This window comes from Eptatretus burgeri, chromosome 2 (genome assembly GCF_056783735.1).
Source record: "Eptatretus burgeri isolate ZD-2024b chromosome 2, Ebu_testis_v1, whole genome shotgun sequence".
Lineage (NCBI taxonomy): Eukaryota > Metazoa > Chordata > Myxini > Myxiniformes > Myxinidae > Eptatretus > Eptatretus burgeri.
In genome coordinates, this window is record NC_140962.1 from 30,941,617 (window position 1) to 30,965,659 (window position 24,043).

A 24,043-nucleotide genomic window follows, 5' to 3' on the forward strand; every position below is an offset into this window, starting at 1 on the left:
AACACACATATTTTAAATTTTTATTATAAAATTACTTTTGTAAGATGGAGGGTTGACGGGTTGTGAAGGTCACGTGGTGCACGTGCACTTCATCTTTAATAATGTAAATTTATGTCTTTTCCTTAATCATATTATGACTGTATTACATTTATAACTAACTTACAACCAATCAGGTAACCTGCTCAATAGGGTCTCCATATCGAATACGTTGATTGGCTATTCCTTAAAACTAAATGATCCACGATATATATATATATATATATATATATATATATATATATATATATATATATATATATATATTATATATATATATATATATATATATATATATCCACCCACAACATCGACATTCGACACGAGATCTTGGCTGCTGGCGTTGGTGTTTGTGTTATTATCTTTTATCTTGTGGTCTTGGACTGTATTGTCTTGCCAATTGCTTTTGGAGATGCGCTGGGAAGCGCACACTTATCTCTTGACTCTTATTCAAAGAAGGATATTATTAAAGAACAGTTTATCCAAGAAGGCCTTATTAGTCACCACACTGGACATCTGGAATAAGGGTTTTAGTTCACACAGGTGAACTCTTAAACAGCAAGTTCACAGTGGGCGCTCATCCTTAAACACTAAGTTGTTCACGGGGTGCAACAGGGCATAAATGGGTGGCGTACAAGTGGGGGGGGCACCAGATGCACCATGGGGGGCATTGCACCTAAATGCCCCCCCTAGCGACGGGCCTGCACCAATGGCTTTCAGAAAATGGCAGGACTGAGTCAATCAGACAGATGTAAGGATCTCCAAGTTAGAAAGAGAAAGTACGAGGCACCTCCTATCAGGATGTAAAAAAAACTCATGTCAGAACAGCTGTACACAAAAAGGCACAACAATGTATGTTGAGTTATCCACTGGCCTTCCACATAAATTTAAATATCCAGCATCAATTGTGAGGTCATATCAAATGAAGAATTGTGACGCCCCTCTCTCTCGCCCCCCCTCGCTCCCCCTAGTCTCGCCCTCCTCTCTCCCCCCTCCTCTCACGCCCCCCCTCGCTCCCCCTAGTATCGCCCTCCTCTCTCCCCCCCTCCTCTCTCGCCCCTCCTCTCTCGCCCTCCTCTCTCCCCCTCTCTTGAATTGTGATGCCCCTCTCTCTCAAACTCCCTCTTCCTCCCCTATCTCGCCCCCCTCTTTCCCCCCTCTCTCTCCCCCGAGTCTCACCCTCCTCTATTCCTCCTCTTTCTCCCCCGAGTCTCGCCCCTCCTCTCTCCCCCTCCTCTCTCGCCCCTCTATCTCGCCCTTCTCCCTCGACCCTCTCTCGCCCCACTCCCACCCCCTCTCCCATCCCTCTCTCTCTCTCTCTCTCTCTCTCTCTCTCTCTCTCTCTCTCTCTCTCTCTCTCTCTCTCTCTCTCTCTCTCTCTCGTCCCCACTCCCACCCCCTCTCTCTCCCCTCCTCTCTCTCGCCCCCACTCTCATCCCCCCCTCTCGCGTCCCCCCTCTCTCGCAGATATTGGTTGACAGATAAATGGCCGAAACTTGGAAACCGCTCGTCCGATTAATATCAAACCTCGAAAACGCACATCCGCGGGTCCCCAGCAATATTCCTGGCAAGTTTCAATCAGATCGGACCGTCAATCGTGCAAAATAATAATAATAATAATAAATACATGAATACACATTAATTGTGACATCATTCGTGATGTCATAGCAACGTGTCCTGTCATTGGTCGACAGATAAGTGGCCATAACTTGGGAACCGCTCGTCCAATCGATATCAAACCTCGAAAAGGCACATCCGCAGGTCCCCAGCAATATTCCTGGCAAGTTTCAATCCAATCGGACCGTCAATCGTGCAAAAAAAAAAAAATAATAATAATAAATACATGAATAAACATTGTGACGTCATTCGTGATGTCATAGCAACATGTCTTGTCATTGGTCAACAGATAAATGGTCGTAACTTGGAAACCGCATATCCGATTAATATCAAACCTTGAAAAGGCACATCCGTGGGTCCCCAGCAATATTCCTGGCAAGTTTCAATCAGATTGGACCGTCAATCGTGCAAAAAAAAAAAAAATACATAAATAAACAATTGTGACGTCATTCGTGATGTCATAGCACCGTGTCTTGTCATTGGTCGACAGATAAATAGCGATAACTTGGGAATTCCTTATCTGATTAATATCAAACCTTGAAAAGGCACATTCGCGGGTCCCCGGCAATATTCCTGGCAAGTTTCAATCCGATTATTAATAATTTGGGGAAAAATTGGCATGATAAGGTGAGAAGGTGGAACGACACCTTCAGCTGCCATATATACACCTTTTCAACACTGAAAAAGCAGTAAAATGGCCAGAACTTGGGAACCACTCGCCTGATCGACATCAAACCTCGAAAAGGCACATCCGCGGGTCCCCGGCAATATTCCTGGCAAGTTTCAATGAGATCGGACCGGCGGTCGTCGAGAAACGGCGGTCGCAGACAGACAGACACACAGACACACAGAGATCGCTGGAATTATAGATAGATAAATTGTTGGGCTGGCAGGATAGCCTAGAAGTTTGCACAGTTGCCTCTAAGCTGTGTAGCCTGTGTTCGAATCCTGACCCAGCTATAAACTGTCATCTCAGTGTTTCACAAGAAGGGTGATTCATCTGTGTGTGTTCTGTCACTCGGGTGGACGTTAAACTGGGCATCCCATCTGCCAGAATTAGTTGTTGGAAGTTAAAGTTTTGCGAAAAGTAGGCGAGCCATCTCTAGAACCGTGGACATATTCCAAATTCCTTTGCCAATTACTTTGTCAAGCATCAGGCCTAGCCAAGCGGTTCGTGAAAGACCTGGGTGAAGCTTCCCCCTGCCAACCCCACAAGGATGTGAGAATAACTGCGGCCATTAAAGAAGATGCGGATAAATCATCAACAACCTTAATCATTCGAACTAAGATCCATGTAAAATAGATTGCTGCTTATGACATCACATGCACATTCTTTAACATTGCATCACACACACACACACACACACACGCACGCACGCACGCACGCACGCACGCACGCACGCACGCACGCACACACACACACACACACACACACACACACACACACACACACACACACACACACACACTCTCTCAGTGATCTTGGTCGCTTTTGGATATTTGTTAAATATTCTTTTGTGAACCTCAGTTCGTGAGTTATGCCACTTTTACGAGTTCTCCTTCCTTCTCGATGTTTCTCTCTTCACTTTCTCCCCACATATTGTCAGACTGTCTTGATGGACAATGTATGCAGTTTATCCACTTTATTGAGAGATAGCCGACCTGTGTAATCTCCCACTGTTACTACGTATTTTGTTAAATTAGGTTTTGTCTCACAAGGAAGTTTATGTCATGCTGGCACTATGCCATCAGTGAGTGTTTCTTGTTATAAACCTGTCAAACAAAAATAATTTAGTTCAAACTAATTTTCATGAAATCAATGAAGAAGCAAGTCAGAGAGCCACCACTGGAGAAGAATATTTTGGTCACCATTTAAGAGTTAGCTGTAACCTCCCTTCTCCCCCAAATCTAATTAGGTAGTCCGGTAGTGAAAATGAATGCTAAATTCGTCTCGCTCACTGCGTTGATCCATCTCTACTGAAATGGAGTTTGGCAGAAAGTTATATTTCAAAGAATTCGGGTTGGAACTAATGTTGGAACTAAAAAGCCTTTTGGCATCATGTGCAATAGCAGAAGGGACGGAAATTTGAAAGGTAAAGATATGGAGTTATGGACGAGTCTACAATACGTTCAAAGAATGGAGTGTAAAACTACAACACCACAACCAACGGTGGATTTTGGAGAGGTCAAAGCTCAAACCAGTGGTTTCAACCACAAACATGGTCTTTTGCTGGCGATTTAAAGACCGTCCGATGTGGTCAAAATGGAGATGTTACCTTAAGAAAAAAAATCCATAGTTCTGCTTCTGGATTTTAAAAATAATTTTTTGGGGTTTCAGTACAGTTTGAACATCATACTATACAAAACTTGAGAAGTGTGTGTGTGTGTGTGTGTGTGTGTGATCTGTGCACTCCTGAACCGCTGAACCTGGTGGTTGTATGCTGGATGTGCACAGGAAGGTTTTATGTGGTTAAAAAAAACATAAAAAGCCCAAGGGGTTCAGGGTGGAGGGAGGACCCCCCATTCTCTCCATGTACATGTGTAAGGAATAGCACCTCTCAGTGGGAGTGGGTATTTAAAAAAATTATTTATTAATGTTAAAGGCTTCAGTCATGGACTATGAGTCCTCATCAAGGCCAGGCTTTAAATAACAGAAGAACATAGATGGAAAAGTGAAGAAAGAGAAGATAGTCTGAGAAACAAAAACTTTTAATTTTTATTTTTGAGAAAGTAAAATACAAGTTCCACAAAATACGCCAATTCTGGGAGAATGCACCCGTCCGTAACTCTGGGGGGAATTAATCTGTCTGCAAGGACAGGTTCTTTGTTCGTATGTTGAAACAACACTGTGGTTCACATGTGTTGTTATACCTTGTCCAGCAAAGAGCACTTATGGTCAGTTTGTTACTGGCTGGTCAGTTGTGTTCATCTCGTTTTGTGTAGCAAATAATACATAAAACATACATATGCCATTATAATATACATCAATGGAATACAATTTCAATGAAGTGTAAAAATACACAAGGGGAAACGAAGACATGTGGGCCACCATGTCCGGTTTCTTTCTTAGTTGAAAGTTGTGCAGTTCAACAACAGGAAATGAAACATGAAACCTGCAGTTCCTTAAATATTATGGAAAGTGCTTGGAGGCACATGAAATGTTGAAGAAAATTTTATGACCTGATGTAATGTTCCTTTTCAGCCAATTAAAGCTTCAGAAGGTTGATGGGGACGACCACAAGAATGCTTGTCATCAGTGGCTTACATTAAATGCGCTGGGAGAGGATTTGATGTTTCCTATTTTCCGAATTTTGTTTCTTGCATTAAACTGGGCTCATGTAAGACAAGCAGACACAATAAGCAAGGGAATGAATGAACATGAAAATAGAGATGAGAGACAGAGACACAGAGAGACACAGAGAGAGAGGGAGAGAGGGAGAGAGGGAGAGAGGGAGAGAGGGAGAGAGGGAGAGAGAGGGAGAGAGAGGGAGAGAGAGGGAGAGAGAGGGAGAGAGAGGGAGAGAGAGGGAGAGAGAGGGAGAGAGAGGGAGAGAGAGGGAGAGAGAGGGAGAGAGAGGGAGAGAGAGGGAGAGAGAGGGAGAGAGAGGGAGAGAGAGGGAGAGAGAGGGAGAGAGAGGGAGAGAGAGGGAGAGAGAGGGAGAGAGAGGGAGAGAGAGGGAGAGAGAGGGAGAGAGAGGGAGAGAGAGGGAGAGAGAGGGAGAGAGAGGGAGAGAGAGGGAGAGAGAGAGAGAGAGGAGAGAGAGGGAGAGAGAGGGAGAGAGAGAGAGAGAGGGAGAGAGGGAGAGAGAGCAGAGAGAGAGAGAGAGCGAGAGAGGGAGAGAGCGAGAGAGGGAGAGAGGGAGAGAGGGAGAGAGGGAGAGAGGGAGAGAGAGAGAGAGAGAGAGAGAGCAAAGAGAGAGAGAGAGAGAGAGAGAGAGAGAGAGAGAGAGAGAGAGAGAGAGAGAGAGAGAGAGAGAGTGTGAGCAAAGAGAGAGAGAGAGAGAGAGAGAGAGAGAGAGAGAGAGTATAAGCTGCAAAAATATAAGGGGGTTGGGTAAGGCCATGAAGGGGGTTAAATGGGGGTAACAAAGATTGCAGGAAGTGATGGAGGATGGCATATGAGATGCAACACCTGTTTGAAATCTGGAGGGAAGAGTGGCATGAAACCAGCCACAGAGACTTCCATAAACAGGAGAAAAACAAAGAGTTGAGATGTGCAGTTTTAACACAAAACGAATTGAGATGTGCAGTTTTAACACAAAAAGAGTTGAGATGTGCAGTTTTAACACAAAAAGAGTTGAGATGTGCAGTCGGCCTGGATTATGGGAGTTTACCCAGGATGGGTTACTGGACGAACGTATCCATCCTGGAGTATCTGGGGAGATTCTGAGGACAGAGGGAGCTAGACCAGAGAGGTGGTAAAGAAACAAGGAGTACCCACCAACAACATGTCTGCAATGTGAGAGCATCATTTCATGTTTAGTGTTCCAACACTCAATACATCAAAGGAAACTCATGCAAGTCGATAAAACTATTATAAACTTCTTACTTGTGGAAAGACCTATCAAAAGTATTTCTTCACTAAACAACAACAACAACAAAAAAACATGGAAAGTATGAAGGTTTCACGCAAATGGTCTGATTGATCGCCAGCACCATTTGCAACTCTAAAATGAGTGGTGTTGAACTCATAAACTGTTAAAAATAGCACATAGTCACTATTTTGTTCCATTTACTCAACTTCCTTTTCCACAATCAGGAAGGGAGCAACAATCAAAATTAACCAGTGCATCAACGAGCTTTCTCGCCGTTTATAAAAACAAAAGGAAATCATAGCAGCAATACCCGTGGGCATTCACCTGCTAGTGGCAGGATAAGATAACCAGGGAACCACTGGGAGGCATGGATGACCCACAAACTATTGTCGTGGATCCAGGTTTTGAGGCTTGCTACGAGGGGAAGCACTTGGGTCCCTCTTGAACACCCGGTCCTGAGACCGCTGGACACAGATAACTCTGCGCACCGGCAGGTTTCTAAGCAACCACGAATGCCGATTGGCACGGCCAATCCGGGCAGGGTTACACCACTTCACGTGATACCTTACCTGCAGACGGCCGACTAATCGGGGTCAGTGCCCTCAGCACACACTCAGATTACTGCTGAGCATTACAGTGAGTGTGCGCTGGCTAACAAAGGAAATTATTGGGGTATAACGTCCTGTCTAACCTTACTTGTGCACTACATCGGACCAATAATGGAAAAGACAACCGAGACAGATTGGAAATATCGATAAACAATTATTTATTACAAACACACAAGCAAGCAATCATTTATAATGAAATATTTATCAGCAAGAAAACAAAAGGGCACAAAGGACCAGATTTAACCAGAACACGTATTCTTCAGTCTTAAACAAAAGACATCATTCACTCAGGGATGAAGAATGAAACAAGAATGACTTGAAAATAAAATCGAAGGAATGTATGGAGAAAAGAAAAGCAAAGACAGTTTTCCTTTTCTCCATTCATTACTTTTATTTTCTCCCTCATCTCACACAAATAATCCAGATTTACGAGCTCGACGTGCGACTCGCCCTCCTCTGTCTCAGATTCTTCCTCCTCAGACCCGCGTCAATGAGGTTCTGCCATTCACCCTCCTCGTCCTTCGTAGCCGACAGGATCGAGAGGGCAGGATGACGCTCGTGGAAGGAGTGTTCTTTATCCACAGAAGCTCGACACCAACTGCTCGTGAAACTTTCCTTTCTTTTCCCTCACACGTTTTTGGTCCTTCCCCCACGAGCCTGCTCGGTCTTTTAGTCTTCTGTTCATGAGAGTTTGTCCCGTTTGTTTCTCCTTTCTAATTCTCTCAGCCTTCTGCCTTCTCTTCTTCCCTTTCTGCTTTCTGCGCCGTCAGCTCAGATGTGCTTTTCGTCCCTGCTCGCACGAGTCTGTACTCCGGTGCTTCTCTTCGCTTTTATGATTCTTCTTCTTCTTCTTCTTCTTCTTCTTCTTCTTCTTCTTCTTCTTCTTCTTCTTCTTCTTCTTCTTCTTCTTCTTCTTCTTCTTTTTCTTCTTCTTCTTCACAACAGCTTTCTTCCTCTCCCCCTCTCATTGGTCTGCAGCCGATGGAAGCGGGCGCATGACGTCACATGTGGGAATTGCCACGCCGTTCTGAAGGAACTTTCAACGAAGCCCCCGCCCCGCCCTCTACACGCCGAAAGCCGCAAAGAGAGCTCCCAGCCCCCTCATTCGCATGGGAAAAGCCCATTTGCACTGTTTTTCACTGTACCATGCCCACGAGAAGTACCGCACCTCGCAGGCCACGACGAGCACCAAGCGCCATGAACATGCATGTGAGGCGCGACCCGATGGATCACCAAGTAATGCACGGATGGAGGGAACACGGAAAGGAACTCGACATGACCGAGGGACGATCAAACGGCCGCTGGATTGAAGGTAAGACCGATTGGGGTGAAGGAGGGACTGTTGAAAGGATGTTTGATGGAGGAGAGATTATTGGTGGACCATTGAAACGGGCCGATGGGGGTAATGGAGGGTAGATTGAAAGTAACAGAGGGATTGAAGAGAACGATGGTGTGAAGGAGGATTGATTGAAAGTAACAGATGAGGAGGGGAAGACATTACACGGGACAAATACAGCCTAACCAACACATGCCCCCCAAATAGCCCTTTGACAAGGGACCAAGGGCTATCTATTCAAAGACTAATGAAATAACTGATCATTGGGTCATCTACGTGTCCATATATGCTCCCCCTGGGGTAAGTTTTCAAAAACCTCACAATATGTAGCGGAGAAGAAAGTAAATACCTTTGGAATTTTTTTTTGATGCACTGAACAACTTTGGTACATCCCAGGTGATAAAGGTTGTAGTCAAGTTTCATCAGAATTGTGTGTATGGTTTCAGAGAAGAAAGCAAATACCTCCTTGGGAGGAACCCCCCCCCCCCAATAAACACCTTCAGACCCCAATTTTTTCAGTGTGAACAATCTTTGGTACATCACGGGTGATGAAGGTGGTGGTCAAGTTTCATCGAAATTGTTTTGTGTAGTTTCAGAGAAGAAGTTGAAAGTATTTTTGGTATTGCATTAAAACAGTATCATTGGAAATTAAATAAGGCTGACAAACGTTGATTGGATGTACTCAGTCAAACCAAAATAATGAAAAAATAAATAAATATATAAATAAAGACAGGACACGAGCTTAATGGACCAATTCAGAGATATAACGAGCACGAGACCAAAACAAAATCCAGTAACGTTTATAGTATCCGTAAGTACAGTGCTCTCAGAAAGTATTCACACCCCTTGACTTTTATCACGTTTTGTAGGGATGGTGTTAGATGGTTGATGAGCTGTGCTCGGTTTCTACCAGATGTAGTGGTTTGCATTCAGGCCAAAGAGTTCAATTTTCGTCTCATCAGACCACAAAATCTTTGGCCTCATGCTATTAGACTTTCACATGCCTTTTTGAAAACTCCAGGTGTTCTGTCATGCAACTTTTTCTCAGGAGTGGCTTCTGTCTGGCCAGACTTGAAATCAGAGCCGTATCCCTGGACATATCACGTGCTTTTGACACAGTCTGGCACCCTGCCCTACTCACCAAACTCTCTTCCCATGGTATTCAAGGCCATCTCCACTCATGGCTCGCAGACTTCCTCTCCTGTCGCAGTCAACGTGTGGCCCTAAATGGAGTTCTTTCATCCCCTCTTCCTGTGCAGGCTGGAGTTCCTCAAGGTAGCGTTCTGGGCCCTGTTCTTTTTCTGGTTTTCATCAATGATCTCTCCGACTCTCTGAAAAATCCTCTTTATCTCTTTACCGACGACTCCACCCTCTGCTGTACCATCTGTCATCCCTCAGACCGGCAAGCAGCAGCTTCTTCGCTCACTGCAGATCTGGATAAAATCACAAACTGGTCCAACACATGGAACATGCCTTTCAATCCTCACAAATCTCAAACTCTCACTTTGTCTCTCCGAAAGGATCGTTTGGACCCCCCCCCATCCACTTTCTCAACAATCCTCTGGAAGAAGTCTTTTCTTTCAAGCTTCTGGGTCTCACTATCTGCCATGATCTTTCCTGGGAAAGCCACATTTCCAACCTCGCCTCCAAAGCCAGTCGCCGACTGGGAATCCTCCGTCGTGCAAAGTCCTTCCTCGGCCCACCTGAGCTCCTGACCACATACAAAGCTTTCGTCCGCAGCTTGATGGAGTACTGCTCTCCCCTCTGGGCTGGTGCTCCTGCCTCTCACCTTTCTCGGCTTCACGCTGTGGAAACCAAGGCATTTCGGATCATTGGTATCTCCTGCGATGAGGCCGAGTCTCTGGGCCTCTCACTCTCTCACCGCAGGCAGGTTGGTAGTCTTTCTGACTTCGACTGTCTTCTCTCCGGTCTCGCTCCCCCTGCTTTGTCTGCGATTTGTCCCCACCATATTTCCGCAGAGTGCTCAAGGTCCACCAACAACCCCCTTCTGGTAAAACTACCAAATCACGAATCACTGCTCACCTCCACTCTTTCATACTTCTTTCCCGCCTTTGGAATAAGCTCCCTCACTCTGTTCAATCCCATTCTTCCCTCCAGGCCTTCAAAACAGTTGTTCACCACCACCCCTTATCGTTCCCCATCCATACCCTTGATCTTTTCTACCTCCGTTAATTCACCCCAAACCCACGTCCTTCAAATTCCCTGCTTTCCTTTCCTGAAAGTCCCTGTAGTGTCCATCTTGTATCCCCCATGTTCCCCGCCCCATCCCTCTCCCTTCTACAGATCTCCTAATGTCTCTGTTCCCCACAGATTTGTCCTTCCCACTCCAGCCTCTCTTGTCTCATGCCCCTCTTGCTGTGCGTTGTGTGTTAGCTCTCATTCGAGCCGAGACAAGGTACACAACAAAAAAAAGTCAAGATTTGTGAAGTGCTACAGAAATTGTTGTCCTTCTCACAGGTTCTCCCATCTCAGCCAAGGAACTCTGTAGTTCTGTCAGAGTGGTCATTGGGTTCTTGGTCACTTCCCTGACCAAGGTCCTTCTTGGCCAGTTGCACAATTTGGTTGGACGGCCAGCTCCAGGAAGAGTGGGTAGTCCCATATTCTTTCCATTTCCTAATGATGGAGCTCACTGTGCTCTTGGGAACTTTTAACACTCTAGAAATTGTTTTATACCCTTCCCCAGATCTATGCCTCCACACAATTATATCTCGGAGTTCTATAGACCGTTCCTTGAACTTCTTGGTAGAGTTTTGACTCTGACATGCACCGTCAACTGTGGGACCTTATACAGAAAGGTGTTTTCCATCTAAATCATGTCCAAGGTGGACAATATATATATATATATATATATATATATATATATATATATATATATATATATATATATATATATATATATATATATATATTGGCCACAGGTGGACTCCAATCAAGTTGTAGAAACATCTCAACGATGATCAAAGGAAATTGGAGACACCTGAGCTTAATTTGGAGAGTCATAGCAAAGGGGTTGGATTCTTCTTGATGCAATACATTTCAGCTTTTCATTTTTAATTAATTTGTAAGCATTTCTTAAAACATATTTTCACTTTGTCATTATGGGGTATTTTGTGTTGATCAGTGACAAAAAAAAAAAAACATTAAATTTAATCCATTTTAAATTCAAGCTGGAACACAATAAAATGTGAAAAACATTGAGGGATGTGAATACTTTCTGAAGGCATCGTACTTTAGGTTGAGACAAATTCCTGAAGCTCTGTTCCGGGAGCAAAAACTAATTTTCATGGCTTGCAAAGAAATACTGCACATGATGTGGGATGTATTAAAAAGTCTCGATGAAATAAAATTCTTGGTTATGTATGAAATTGATTCCATTTAGATTCTGTACTTTATATGTTTAAAATTAGGTAAACCTACAAGTTCAACTGTGAACCCATTCTTGATCTAATCTGGCATATTGTAGCCCTTCCAGTTCCTGTGTTTGAAAAAATAAATGAACAAAAAAAAATGCACGCATATACATGCACACGCACATGAACACATTCCAGCACGAAGATAAGGCTGACAAACATTGATTGGACGTGCTCACTCAGATCAAAATAATTTAAAGAAAATAATTAAATAAAACAGAATACTTGAGCACGATGGAAGCAATTGTGCAGAGATACAAACGAGAACAAGATTCAACCAGAATCCAGAATCATTTTTGTGTTACAAAACAAAACAAAACAAAACCCAAGGCGCTGAGCATTAGGTAAATCAAAAAGTTTTATACTTAACAGGTGTTGGATATTGCAAATGCAACAAGATGGACTCGAAAAGACAGACACTTTAAATGCATGTGCCGCAGCGTATTTTACAAATCGAGCTCATGGTGGAACAAAATGGCAAATCAACACAAAGGCAGCAAAAACAGCTTCCTAGTCGTGCTGCTAATAGAACTAGAACGGTACTCGGTAGAGCGCATTCCTGCACAAGGTAGAACAGTTTAGGTTTTGTATCCCACGACAGGCCGGATCTGGATCTGGACTGGAACCAAAGTCAATTCGGCTTGTTCTTGTCATCTAACCAAGTCATGCACAAAGTCAGGGCACACAGTAGAGCAGATACCTCCGCCCGGATTCAGATCTTCACCAAAGTTGAGTCAGTTGGTCCTCGTCACACATCCAACCTGTCCACCAAGTTTCGTCCAAAGCCATCCATATATATATATATATATATATATATATATATATATATATATATATATATATATATATATATATATATATATATATATATATATATATATATATATATATATATATATATATATATATATATATATATATATATATATATATATAAATGGTGTCCCCCAAAAATATACAACTTTTAAAATGCTTCGTTTGATCCTAAAAAAGCAGTCATTTTGTCACTAATGCTTCATTTTTTGTTTCAGAGACCCTGAAGTTTATTTTGATATTAAGCAAGCGCCAGAAAAATTCCAAGACTGACCGTACAACAACGGACGAAAATTGTTGAACTTTGGCACCAGACGAAAAGTGTCATACAGGTGCAACGTCTTTACTCGAGACATTTCGGTATCCACTTGCGCCATGCACCAAACATTCGGACAATACAGTGCACCATCGCAAAGTTTACCAATGTAGGAACAATCAGTGACCTTCACAAGGGTCACAGTGGTCGGAAGAGGACAGGTCGTAGTGAAGAAAATGTGGAAATGGTGAGACAGGCGGTCGTTCAGAGTCCAAAAAAATCGATTTGACGACTTTCTGCCGAGACAAACATTCCATAAGAGCACCGTTCAGAGGATCCTTCGCCAAGACATTCATGCCTTTCTATACAAAATTCAAACGGAAACGGTGCTTACTGATCAACAGAAACGCAAACGACTAGACTTTGCAAATTGGTTCTCAAGAAAGTTGGAGGAAGATGCAGACTTCCTCAAAAAACTTCACGACGGATGAATGCCATGATCACTTGTCCGGGGAGGTAAACAAGCAAAACTTTCGGTACTGGGGAACTGAAAATCCTGGTAATGCATCAACTGAACTGGTGCCTCGATCTGTTCTCAAAGTCACCATGTGGGTGGCGGTTGGTTGGTATGGGATAATTGGTCCATACTTCTTTGAAGATGATCAGGGATGCACTTGCACGGTAAACCAGAGGAACTATCGTGGAATGATTCAGGAATTCTATCTGCCTGAGCTACGTACTCAGGCCCGTAGGAGAAACAACCTGATCCAGATGAGAACCCAGTGGTTCCAGCAGGATGGAGCACCGCCCCATACAGCCAGGGAAACAAGGCGTTTTCTCAACCAACATTTTGAGGGCCGCTTTATCTCCCTCTACGAAGATGTTGAGTGGCCACCGTATTCCCCTGACCTTACTCCTCCAGACTTCTTGTTGTGGGGGTATCTCAAGGACAGGATCTTTGGAAACCCTAGGCCTCAGACTCTTGATCAGCTGAAGAAAAACATCCACCGAGAAATCCAGAACATTCCTCAGGAAACGTTTCCCAAAGTGATGGAGAACATGACAACGCGTTCGCAGGCAGTGATCGGATAACGGGGAGCCTGCGTCGAACATGTGGTCTAAAAGAAAACGACGATTCTATAGCAAAATTTAAATTTTGGTGGCAATTTTTACATTGGTACAATAAACTTCAACCTTTCAGCTTTCTATCCAGCCATATATCTTTTTAAAAAAATATATATATGTTATGACCATCCTCTTTGCAGATGAAAAGTTGTATATTTTTTTGGGACACGGGACACCCTGTATGTATATTATATATATATATATATATATATATATATATATATATATATATATATATATATATATATATATATATACACACATATATATATATATATATATATATATATATATATATATATATATATATATATATATATATATATATATATATATATATATATATATATCGTTTTTGGCCCTATCTCTCAATGGTGAAGAATCACTTTGAATATTAAAAAATTATAGTATCCGGATCCGTATCTTCACTGAAACTGAATCATTTCGTTCTTGTCACACATCCAAACTCTCCACCAAATTTCGTCCGAATCCATCCACGACTTTCTCTTTTCTATCAATATTACTTTGGTTTCTGCTCCCGAGAAATTGCTGCTTGTACTGTATACCTCCGCCAAAAGCGAGACCGCAAAAAACTCGACAAGCCACTACATCACATGATCATTGTGTAGCCATTGTCAATTCAAGGGTGGACCATCATGATGTCTGTTTCTTCACCTCCACTGCCAAACTCTGGAACTCTTTACCTTCTCACGTCTTTACAAACAGTTATGACCTCTCCTTTTCAAAAAGCATATTTTTTACTTCCTCAAAAACTCTTCAACTATCCTTTCTCTTCATTTTTCTATCTATGCAGTTCTTTTATTCAAGTCCTGGCTTCGATGAGGACTCATAGTCCGTGACTGGAGCCTTTAACGTAAAAACCTCTTTCCACCTTCAGTGGTGGAGGTAATGAATATTTTCCCGAGATGTGGCAGTGTTTCATCATTGTCTGTTGCCTTTTTCGTCAGACTTAGAAAACAGTCCCTTCATGCAATTTAACATGCCAAAAAAATATATAAAATCTTGCATAATGCTACAGACACACTCCCAACCACAAAAGTGTTGGTTAATCAATACTAGTGCGTGCCCGTATGTGCGTGCAAAAAAAAAAAAAAAACTTTCAAACCGCGTGCCAGGAACAACCACACAGGCCGTTCCTTCGCTCTCGCGTGCCCGTACGTGCGTGCCCTGTCCCTTCTTGAATTGGTCCAGCATGGTTCGGATCTGAGTTTAGGCAACTGGTCAGTTTTAACTGGTCAATTAGATACGACCAGTGGTTGTCGATCATGAATTGATTATTGTGATGTCACAGCACTGTGTCCTGTCATTGGTTTGGTAAATAAATGGCCATAACTTGGGAAACAGCTGAAGCGGATGAAGAAGAATGATATCAAACCTTGAAAAGGCACATACTCAGGTCCCCAGCGTCAATTGTGATGTGCGTACGTGCGTGCCCGTACGTGCAAAAAAAAAAACTTTCAAACCACGTGCCAGAAACAACAACCACACAGGCCGTTCCTTCACTCTCACGTGCCCATACGTGCGTGGCCGTACGTGCAAAAAAAAAAAAAAAAAAAACTTTCAAACCGCGTACCAAAAACAACAAACACACAAGCCGTTTCTTCGCTCTCGCGTGCCCGTACATGCGGTGGCTGTACGTGCAAAAAAAGTTTTTTTTTCAAACCGCGTGCCAGAAACAACAACCACACAGGCTGTTCCTTCGCTCTCACGTGCCCGTACGTGCGTTGCCGTACGTGAAAAAAAAGAACAATTGTGACGTCATAGCACCGTGTACTGTCATTGGTTTGGTAAATAAATGGCTGTAACTTGGGAACCACTTGTCCGATTAATATCAAACCTTGAAAAGGCACATACTCAGGTCCCAGTAATATACCTGGCAAGCTTCAATTAGATCGGATCAGTGGTTGTCGAGGGACAGCGGTCACACACACACACACACACACACACACACACACACACACACACACACCTGGAATTATAGCTAGAAGATTACAGTAATGTGCATGGGAGCATTGTTATGGTGCAGTTACCAAATTGTTTCGCACCAAGATGTTTTATTCTTCCCAAGAAATGGGAAAATGGTACCACTGAAGAATCAAGTCAAACCCCTCCTCCCTCCTCCACAAAACAACAACAAACCATTCCGATTAGGAATGCAACAAGGTTAAACGCCAACCAAGTTTTGAATAGAATACTTTATTTAAAGCAAGTAAAATTTACTTAGCAAATCTCAAATATACAGAAAAAATCCCTGCATTTTACATAAAATGTCACAATTAAAATACCCCATCACCTGGGAGAAGGCCGTTACATGTACAAATCGATTAAAAATATATACAAAACAAACAAACAAACAAACAAACAAACAACAAAAAAAGCACCGCACAAATGGCATACTATTTGTATCTTACAAACAAACGGCTCGCACTGTCGAGCCAAACCCTTCAACAACTTCTGCAACTGCCACCGTTACCATTCACTCACCCAACCAAAATATGGGGGGTGGGTGGGGGGGTTTGCTCGTTAAGAGGAGAGAAAAATAAGTTGCATCAGTTTTCTGCATACTCCTTCCAGGTATTCGGAAAAAAAGAAAAAAAAAAACAGTGTAGTGACGTCCACTTACCGTCACCTCCATTTTCACATCTTTCTCAACTACTCGTGTCGTATTTTTAATGGATCTGTAGTCGGCATCGATACAAAACACCAATCATAATCACAATGCCTTGTTTTAAATCGTCACCACAAATAAATGATTTCAATCTGATGTTCACAAGACTTTTATGCATCAGAATTTCACCTGTTTCTCCATAAATAAATTATTGCACCATTTGGAACTTTAAATATCAAAATTCGAGCCAACATTTACCCAGACATTACGATCACGACTACGACTATAACGGCACGTTAACGCAGGGAAACCGTCCCTTCAGTCAATTTAGCACGAGCGCGACATAGCGGAATGCTTCATCGCATCGACGAAAGTCCCTCAAACTTCCTGTGCACAGCTCACGAGAGGCCAAAAGTGAGCACAACGGAGTTAGGCCTGCATTTTGGCGCACGCACGTTGCTCTCCCCAGGGAAAAAACGAAGGGGCCATTTCACCCGGTGAGCGGAGTGTATCCAGTGTCACACCCAAAGTGGGGATGTCTCGAAGGCAAATTGGAACGGAAGAAATAACTATGGCTAATCGTAAGAAAAGTGCTCATCCCAAAGTGTATCCAACATGTTGGAATGTTCACACGGGCAATGCCACTTGTGGCTTTTGGTTCATGTTAGATGAATGCAACAAAGGAGTTGTGTGTGCACATGGAAGAAGCAACCAAATGATACGAACAAAAGCAATGGACAAAAGTATACTTCGGTTTTAGACATACAATTCAGTGTATAAAATGCTAAGACATTCAGTGCTTCTTCACAAAAGGCTGCATGTGCACAAAGTATGCAATTGCAAAAAGCAGCAAAGTGTTTTGGACAATCCCTTTGAACACAAGGCATTTGTGAGAGGATAGTGCAGTTTTTCACCAGTCAATGTTACAATTAAAAAAAAAAAACTTAAAAAAAACTTGAACAGCTCCCATGTTTCTTGAAAAATAAGTACACATCAAGCCCAGTCAAAGACACAAATGAGGTCAATTTCAAATGCTTGCCACTGGTGGTTTTTGAACAGACTAACAAAGACTAGGTTGGCCTAGTTTGCATTCCCTTCTGAACCCATGGCTCATGATGCTGGGATCCCAGGTTCAAATCCTAAATACTGTGTTGATTGGTCAGTTGTCTGTTCCATCCATTCATTGGGACCATAATCTGTGCAGAGCGTTGGTGCTGCCTAAGCAGTCTCCTTGGCTATTGGACACAATCCTGGACGGGTCACCACTCCGACACAGGATACCATACCAGCAAGCTGGCACTCATTTTGCCGACCTCGGAAGGATGACAAGCAGAGTCGGCCCCACCTGATATTAATTCAACAGCTCAGTGGGATTTGAACTCATGATCCTAGGATCCCAAGCCTACCACCCTAACCATTAAGCCAACACCAATCATAGCTGTCAATTGATGTCCTTATAATTCATGTAAAAGTACAGTGACGTCTACTTCATCCTAGGTGTTATTTGTGTACAAGCTCCCCTGGAAGCCTCGAATCAATGTTATAAAAACCAGTCTGAAAAAAAGTCTCTAGTGCAAGTTATTGCTGGATCCATTCAGGTTCAAAACATATTCAATGTTTTTGTTTCTTTACAGTAGCAACAAATACCCTTAAGTATTATTTCTGTTGAATTTCAAAGTAACACCTCCAACCTCACACACCCCCACCCCTCCCCCCCCCAATAAAACAACCAAAAAAAAAAAAACTTTATTACATGTTAATATGAGACCGGTTTTTTCCTGCGGGTTAATTGATGCGAAATTTGAAGCTGACTATTACCAAAACAAAGGGAGGTGTGTGTGTGTGTGTGTGTGTGTGTGTGTGTGTGTGTGTGTGTGTGTGTGTGTGTGTGTGTGTGTGTGTGTGTTTGTGTGTGTGTGTGTGCGCGTGCACGTACATCATGTACACGAGACAAGCCCATGGAAATCAACAGGGACTCCCTCTGAAGGTCACCAGACCAGCTGGTGTCAACAAACACAAAAAAGCAATTATCTTGAGCAATTTAAAGAAAAACGATCTTTTAAGGAATATTTTGAAATTCAATTTCAAGATCATCGCCCTGTGGATTGTGACTGAGGTTGTAACCTTGCTCAGGTGTACAACTGTGCAAACCTACAAGACAGGTGGCCAACCTGCAATGGTCTAACCAAATTAGCACTGAGTATAAAACTGAAAAGGCATTGGCTTGGTTTGTTTTTTTGGCCGATTTTTTGGCTGAGAAGCCAAAATTTCAAGATGCAAGGAATTATATAAGGTAAAAAAACCCAAACAAATGGCTGTCTTGACTGAGAACAAATCACCAAACACATGGAGTTGTCACCAAGACCATATCTCATCCGTCTGTATACGAGACAAAGCAGATGAGGCATTATTCCTTGGCACTATAGTACAAAGCGCAACCACATGACTGCTGGATTGTGAGCATCAAGATTGATATGGTGAAGGCGTAGGAGCTGAATCCTCAGATGGCTCAAAGTCCAAGATCACTCAGGGTTGTATTCTGACTCACCCGAAGACACCTGGCTGAAGCGTTTGCTGGAACCCCACAGCTTCCGGAGCTGGCCAGGCTTCATCTGTGGACATGAAGTCAACAAGATAAATTATAAGTTACTTTCTATTTTTAAGTCTAAGGTGTGTGAAAAGACAAATTTTATGTAAAGTTTTTCAATCTTCAGCTTCAATAAGGTTGGGGTGGGGGAGGAAGGATGGAAGATGGGTGGGGGGGGGGACTTTTGTATACAGAGTTGAGGCTCATGTAAGAGCCAGTACAAGTACACTGAACTGATCAGGACACAACAGGACAAAAGGAACATTTTTTTGTGGGGGGGACATCAACAGCACAGCTGAAGGCCAAGAAAGAAGCAGGTGGACAAACAATGCGTGTGGGGAAGAATGGGGGGCAGAAGAGGATGAAAGCCAAACCTTTATAACATGGGATGCAAAGTGTGCAAACGAAAGCTGCAAGTACAAATTCAGCAACTTTATGGTGACCAGAATAAGCCACATCAAACTAGAAGGGCACTCGGTAGAGCGCACACCTCCACCACACAATGCCTGATCCATGAAAACATATCGGGCCCACTTCCCACCAGACTCCCCGGAATTGTAGGCCATCGCTCCGGATAATTCCGTGAGCCGCAGGTCGCAGAACCGACCGTGGTCGTCAATATCTAGATCGCGTGGCGTAGGGTTATTTGTCGAGAGCCAAAGTACCTAAGTATCCACGCAATCTCGTCTCCCGGGGACCCACACCCTCAGAACGCCTGGTCAAACCGGATTTACTCCACCGGCAGCGGTAAATTCACACTACCGACTACCACTTTGCCACCTCCCTTTCCGGCTCGTTGCAGTCGAGCGGGGTCTGCCTAGGACGTCCCGGCTATGATAGACTATGAACAAAACCGGGGATGAAACCCCACTTATACTCAGACCCAGACCATGCTGGACCAATGTAAGAAGGGACAGAAATGGACTGGGAACATTTCTAATAAATTTATTAACAGTAAAAAGATACAGGCAAGACTTACCGCGAATATGCAAGGAATATTTACAAGGATTCAAGCACTTACACAGTTCTACTTTAAGACGGGCCTACAAGCAGACACACACACACAAAAAGAAAAGAAACCCAGAGTTCTTCATTGGACCCTCCAGCCGATGAGCGAGAGAGACGAGCTGGGGGTCAGAGTCCGGATGGGTACCTGGCCATCGGAGAAAGGGGTACTCCATGCTGCGGCACTTGCCAATGGTCGTTAGCCTGGTCCCAGTCGCACGTGGGGGACTTGTGGTTCGTGTCGGAGCTCGGGTAATGAATAGTCAGGGTCCACGGAGGGAGGTTGGGGTCGCTCTGCCCTTCCTTGTGGAGGCCCAGCAGAGACGCGTTCGCCGCATCGATGACCCTCTGCTCAACCCTCGTGACAGCAAAAAACCAACTAAGAACTCGTAACGGCCCCTCGTAACCACTTAAGAATTCCAGCGCAACCCCAAAAAACATGACCGAACCCCCTCAGAACTCTCAACACTCCTCTCTACAGAACTCCCCGCTGAGGATGGCGTCGTAACTGTGGTGTATGGGCGAAGCATGTATTGTAAGGGCGGAGCCCCGAGTCACGGATGGTGGTGGTCACATGGTTGTGGCTTCATATGTCCCGACTCGTCCACTAGGGACTTGTAGCACCAGCAGCGTCAGTTGCAGCATGTGGTATCATTAGTAGTGTCTTGTAGGTCGTGTGCCTGTAGAGTGCATCGAGTGCGTAATAAAGCGGAGCTACGGGCACCTACGCCCACCCTCTCGCTCGAGGAAATAAAGCGGAGTTGTGTTACCCTCCGGCTCGTGTCTGCCTGTTCGCACCTCTGCCACGACACTACACTTGGCGACGAGGCTGTTTCGGATCGACGCGTGCAGAGTGCCTGTTTTCCTCGGAATTGACTTTGAGTCGTTGCCGGAGCAATTGGATTGTAGGGCACACGGAGCGCCGGGAAAATCACCGCAGTTCGCGTGGTATGAGTTCGATCACCTGGTGAGGAGCCCAGGGAAGCGCATCGCGAGTTTCGCCGCACGGGTGAGACATCTCGCCGGCGCCTGCGAATTCACGTCGAGTGGACAGCAGGCCGGGCTCGGGGGTCGTTTTATTTATGGTTGGCAAGAGTCGGAAATGGTTTCTGCAATGCCACGGCTAAAGGACGAGGACATTACATTCAACTCAGAAGCGGCGTCGGCCGTCGCACAGACTCTGGGGGATGTCCCGACTCTCGACGGCCAGAGCATGACAGGTGATCCGGGGGTCCGCGCGGTGTACCAAGCGCCCACAGCCGTACGCACAGTCTTCGGTGCGGGTCGTGGCCAAACGTTGCAGCGCGGCCAGTCGGACGGCGATCTGACCACTCAGGGACATCTGCAGCCGGTACGAGGAAACCCCAGCGACACAGGGCGAGACCTTCGACTGGTGCGAGGTGTTGTGCATGACGTACGCTTTTACGTCCCGGGGCGAGACCTGCAGCATATGCGAGGTTTTGTGGATGGAACGCCGATCATGTTTCGAGTTGAGACCGGAGCGGCGGTTTCGATCATAAGCGAGCGCACCGCTCGTGCACTCCCTGGTCTACGCCTTTTCAGGTCTACCCTTGCGTTGCACACGTATACCAGTGAAGCGCTACCAGCGGTTGGCAGGGCACACGTCTTGGTGGCCCATCAAGGTTAGTGGGTTGAGTTCTCGCTGTTCGGGGTGCGAGGGGAGGGGCTCGGACTTTTGGGCTGGGACTGGCTGGCTAGCCTCAGGCTAGACTGGACGGCGCCAGCCAGTGGCCTTGGATGTCCCGTGCCGAGCCGATTAGAGTGTCGGGGGGAGGAGGTTCCCGTATCGGAGTTCGTACCTCCAGGTGCACCTGTGTCTCCTTCGGGCCCCGTACCTCCGTTTGGGCCCGGGCCTCCCTCGAGACCCGAGGGCGAGGTCCCGGCGGCAGGGGCCGCGGCGATGCAACATGGGTTTCCATTCATTGCTTCCTGCAACTACGATATACGGTTCCGGAGCAACGGGGTGCATGCCAGCCGCGACGGGCTCTCGCGCTTGCGCTGCACTCAGGATACAGTGCACACCCGTGTCGTTCAGGCAATTTCAGCGGGGGATTGGAGCGAGCCGGTCGCATTCAAGAAGTTCGCGGAACGCGACCATCGACGGTATCCTCTTCGACGTTCGGATGAGGACCTGCACGCAAGTCGCCTCAACGTCGTGACAACCAAGAGGCTTGCGCGCAGCGTGGTTCATAAATTGTTCAGTGTTGTGTGTTTGATTCTCGCGGCATGAGTGATTCAGCATGGCGTTATAAAAGCAAATGCCGACAGTCCGCGTGTGAGCATAATGTGTTTGATTGGGATCAATGCTTTCTATGATGTGAAGAACTTGCGGACAATCGTTGCGAATAAAGAGGTCTTTCAGATCTCGGTGTTCGATGACAGTCCGCAGTTCGCTGCACTCTCATGTGTTGGGATTATACTGTGGGAACGTGCTGTACGTAGAGAGGCGTGCATCTGCGCAGACGATGTTCTTGCTGCTTAATGACATTGCAGTGCATGCAGTCTACGCTGACCGTCCGTGTGGACGTGCGTTGAAGTCTCGGCTGGAGCCGGGGCAGTTTCGCTGTTCAGCGTCACCCCCACCCCTGATATCGCCAAGGTCAGCCGCGCTGGCGCCTGCGGGGCTTGCAGACTCGGGGTGGTTACCAGATTCGGTCCTGTCTGAGGGAGATGTGCCAACTTGTCAACCAGGGGCATTTGATGGGGCCGGGGGAGGTTCGCTTGGGGTGTCACCTCGACCTCGCCGGGAGGCTTGTAAGCATGGGCCGCCTGGGGGCGCTTCTACAGTCTGCTGCTTTTGGAGTGCAACTCACTCGCACCGGCGCAGTATATGATGTGATGGGGATAGACGGGTGTATTATGTGCCAGGTTAAAACAACGACATTATTGTGACAGGTTGTGCGGATGAAGCACGTTTTTTTTTTTTTGAGACGTCTCATCTGGGTTTGGTTCACAGCCTGACCATCACCCCAGGGTTAGATCAAATGACGTGGTACTGGGAGGATTTTACATGGTTGATGTCATTTTGTTCCTCTTTGCTTTTTGTATCGTAGTATGCTTTGCCAATTATGCTTGTCATTTTATAATCATACTTTTAGGAGGGAGGAGTGTGGTGTATGGGCGGAGCATGTATTTTATGGGCGGAGCCCCGAGTCATGGATGGTGGTGGTCATGTGGTTGTGGCTTCATATGTCCCAACTCGCCCACTAGGGACTTGTAGCACCAGTAGCGTCAGTAGCAGCATGTGGTATCATTAGTCGTGTCTTGTAGGTCGTGTGCCTGTAGAGTGCATCGAGTGCGTAATAAAGCGGAGCTACGGGCATCCTACGCCCACCCTCTTGCTCGAGGAAATAAAGCAGAGTTGTGTTACCCTCCGGCTCGTGTCTGCCTGTTCGCACCTCTGCCACGACACTACAGTAACTTTTATGGACCTCCCTCAGCGGGGAGGGGCCTTGGTGAAGCCAACATCACTGTTCGCCCCGACTGGATGGGGCTTCCATGGGTCCGCCCTCTCGGGGTGGGATTTCGGCCAGGCCGGAAAAACCGGTTCACTCTACTGCAGACTCGCTAAAAAGGACCCACCGCCAGATTGAATTGGGATGCTGGAGGAAGCGGCAAGGAACGGCTGCAAGTCCCTGCCTTGGCAAGTCAGTGTTTGAAGACAGCGGGTGGGTAGTGATGGGGAATGGAATGGTTGTTCGTTGGATGTATAGATTTAATAACCTAACTAAAAAGAAGTCGCAATGCACGTTTTTGATTCTCCCATTAGACAAAAGGAAGGGAATGTGACTACACATGTACTTTACAGGATAACTGACTTTTGGGACCTGTATGTTGAATGCAAATGGTTTCCAGATCCGCAACAATATCATTTTTGGCCCTATCTCTCAATGGTGAAGAATCACTTAAAAAAATTCTAGTCATCTGATCCGGACCCGGATCTTCACCAAAATCGAATCAGTTTGTCCGTGTCAAACACCCAACCTGTCCACCAAGTTTCATCCAAATCCGTCAACAACTTTTTGAGCTATCCTGCACGCAAGC

General features: G+C 45.2%; 1 protein-coding gene across 2 annotated transcripts in view; it reads right to left on the reverse strand.

Annotated features, from left to right (window-relative positions):
• Positions 1-15,954: 15,954 nt before the first annotated feature.
• LOC147031730 (neurobeachin-like protein 1) overlaps positions 15,955-24,043 on the reverse strand; it is a 246,793-nt gene continuing 238,704 nt past the window's right edge. For both annotated transcript variants that reach the window (XM_085866599.1, XM_085866591.1), the window contains one exon: positions 15,955-18,998. In XM_085866599.1, coding sequence (XP_085722725.1) covers positions 18,909-18,998 — 90 coding nt within the window. In that variant the 3' untranslated portion in view covers positions 15,955-18,908. The remainder of the gene's footprint in view (positions 18,999-24,043) is intronic.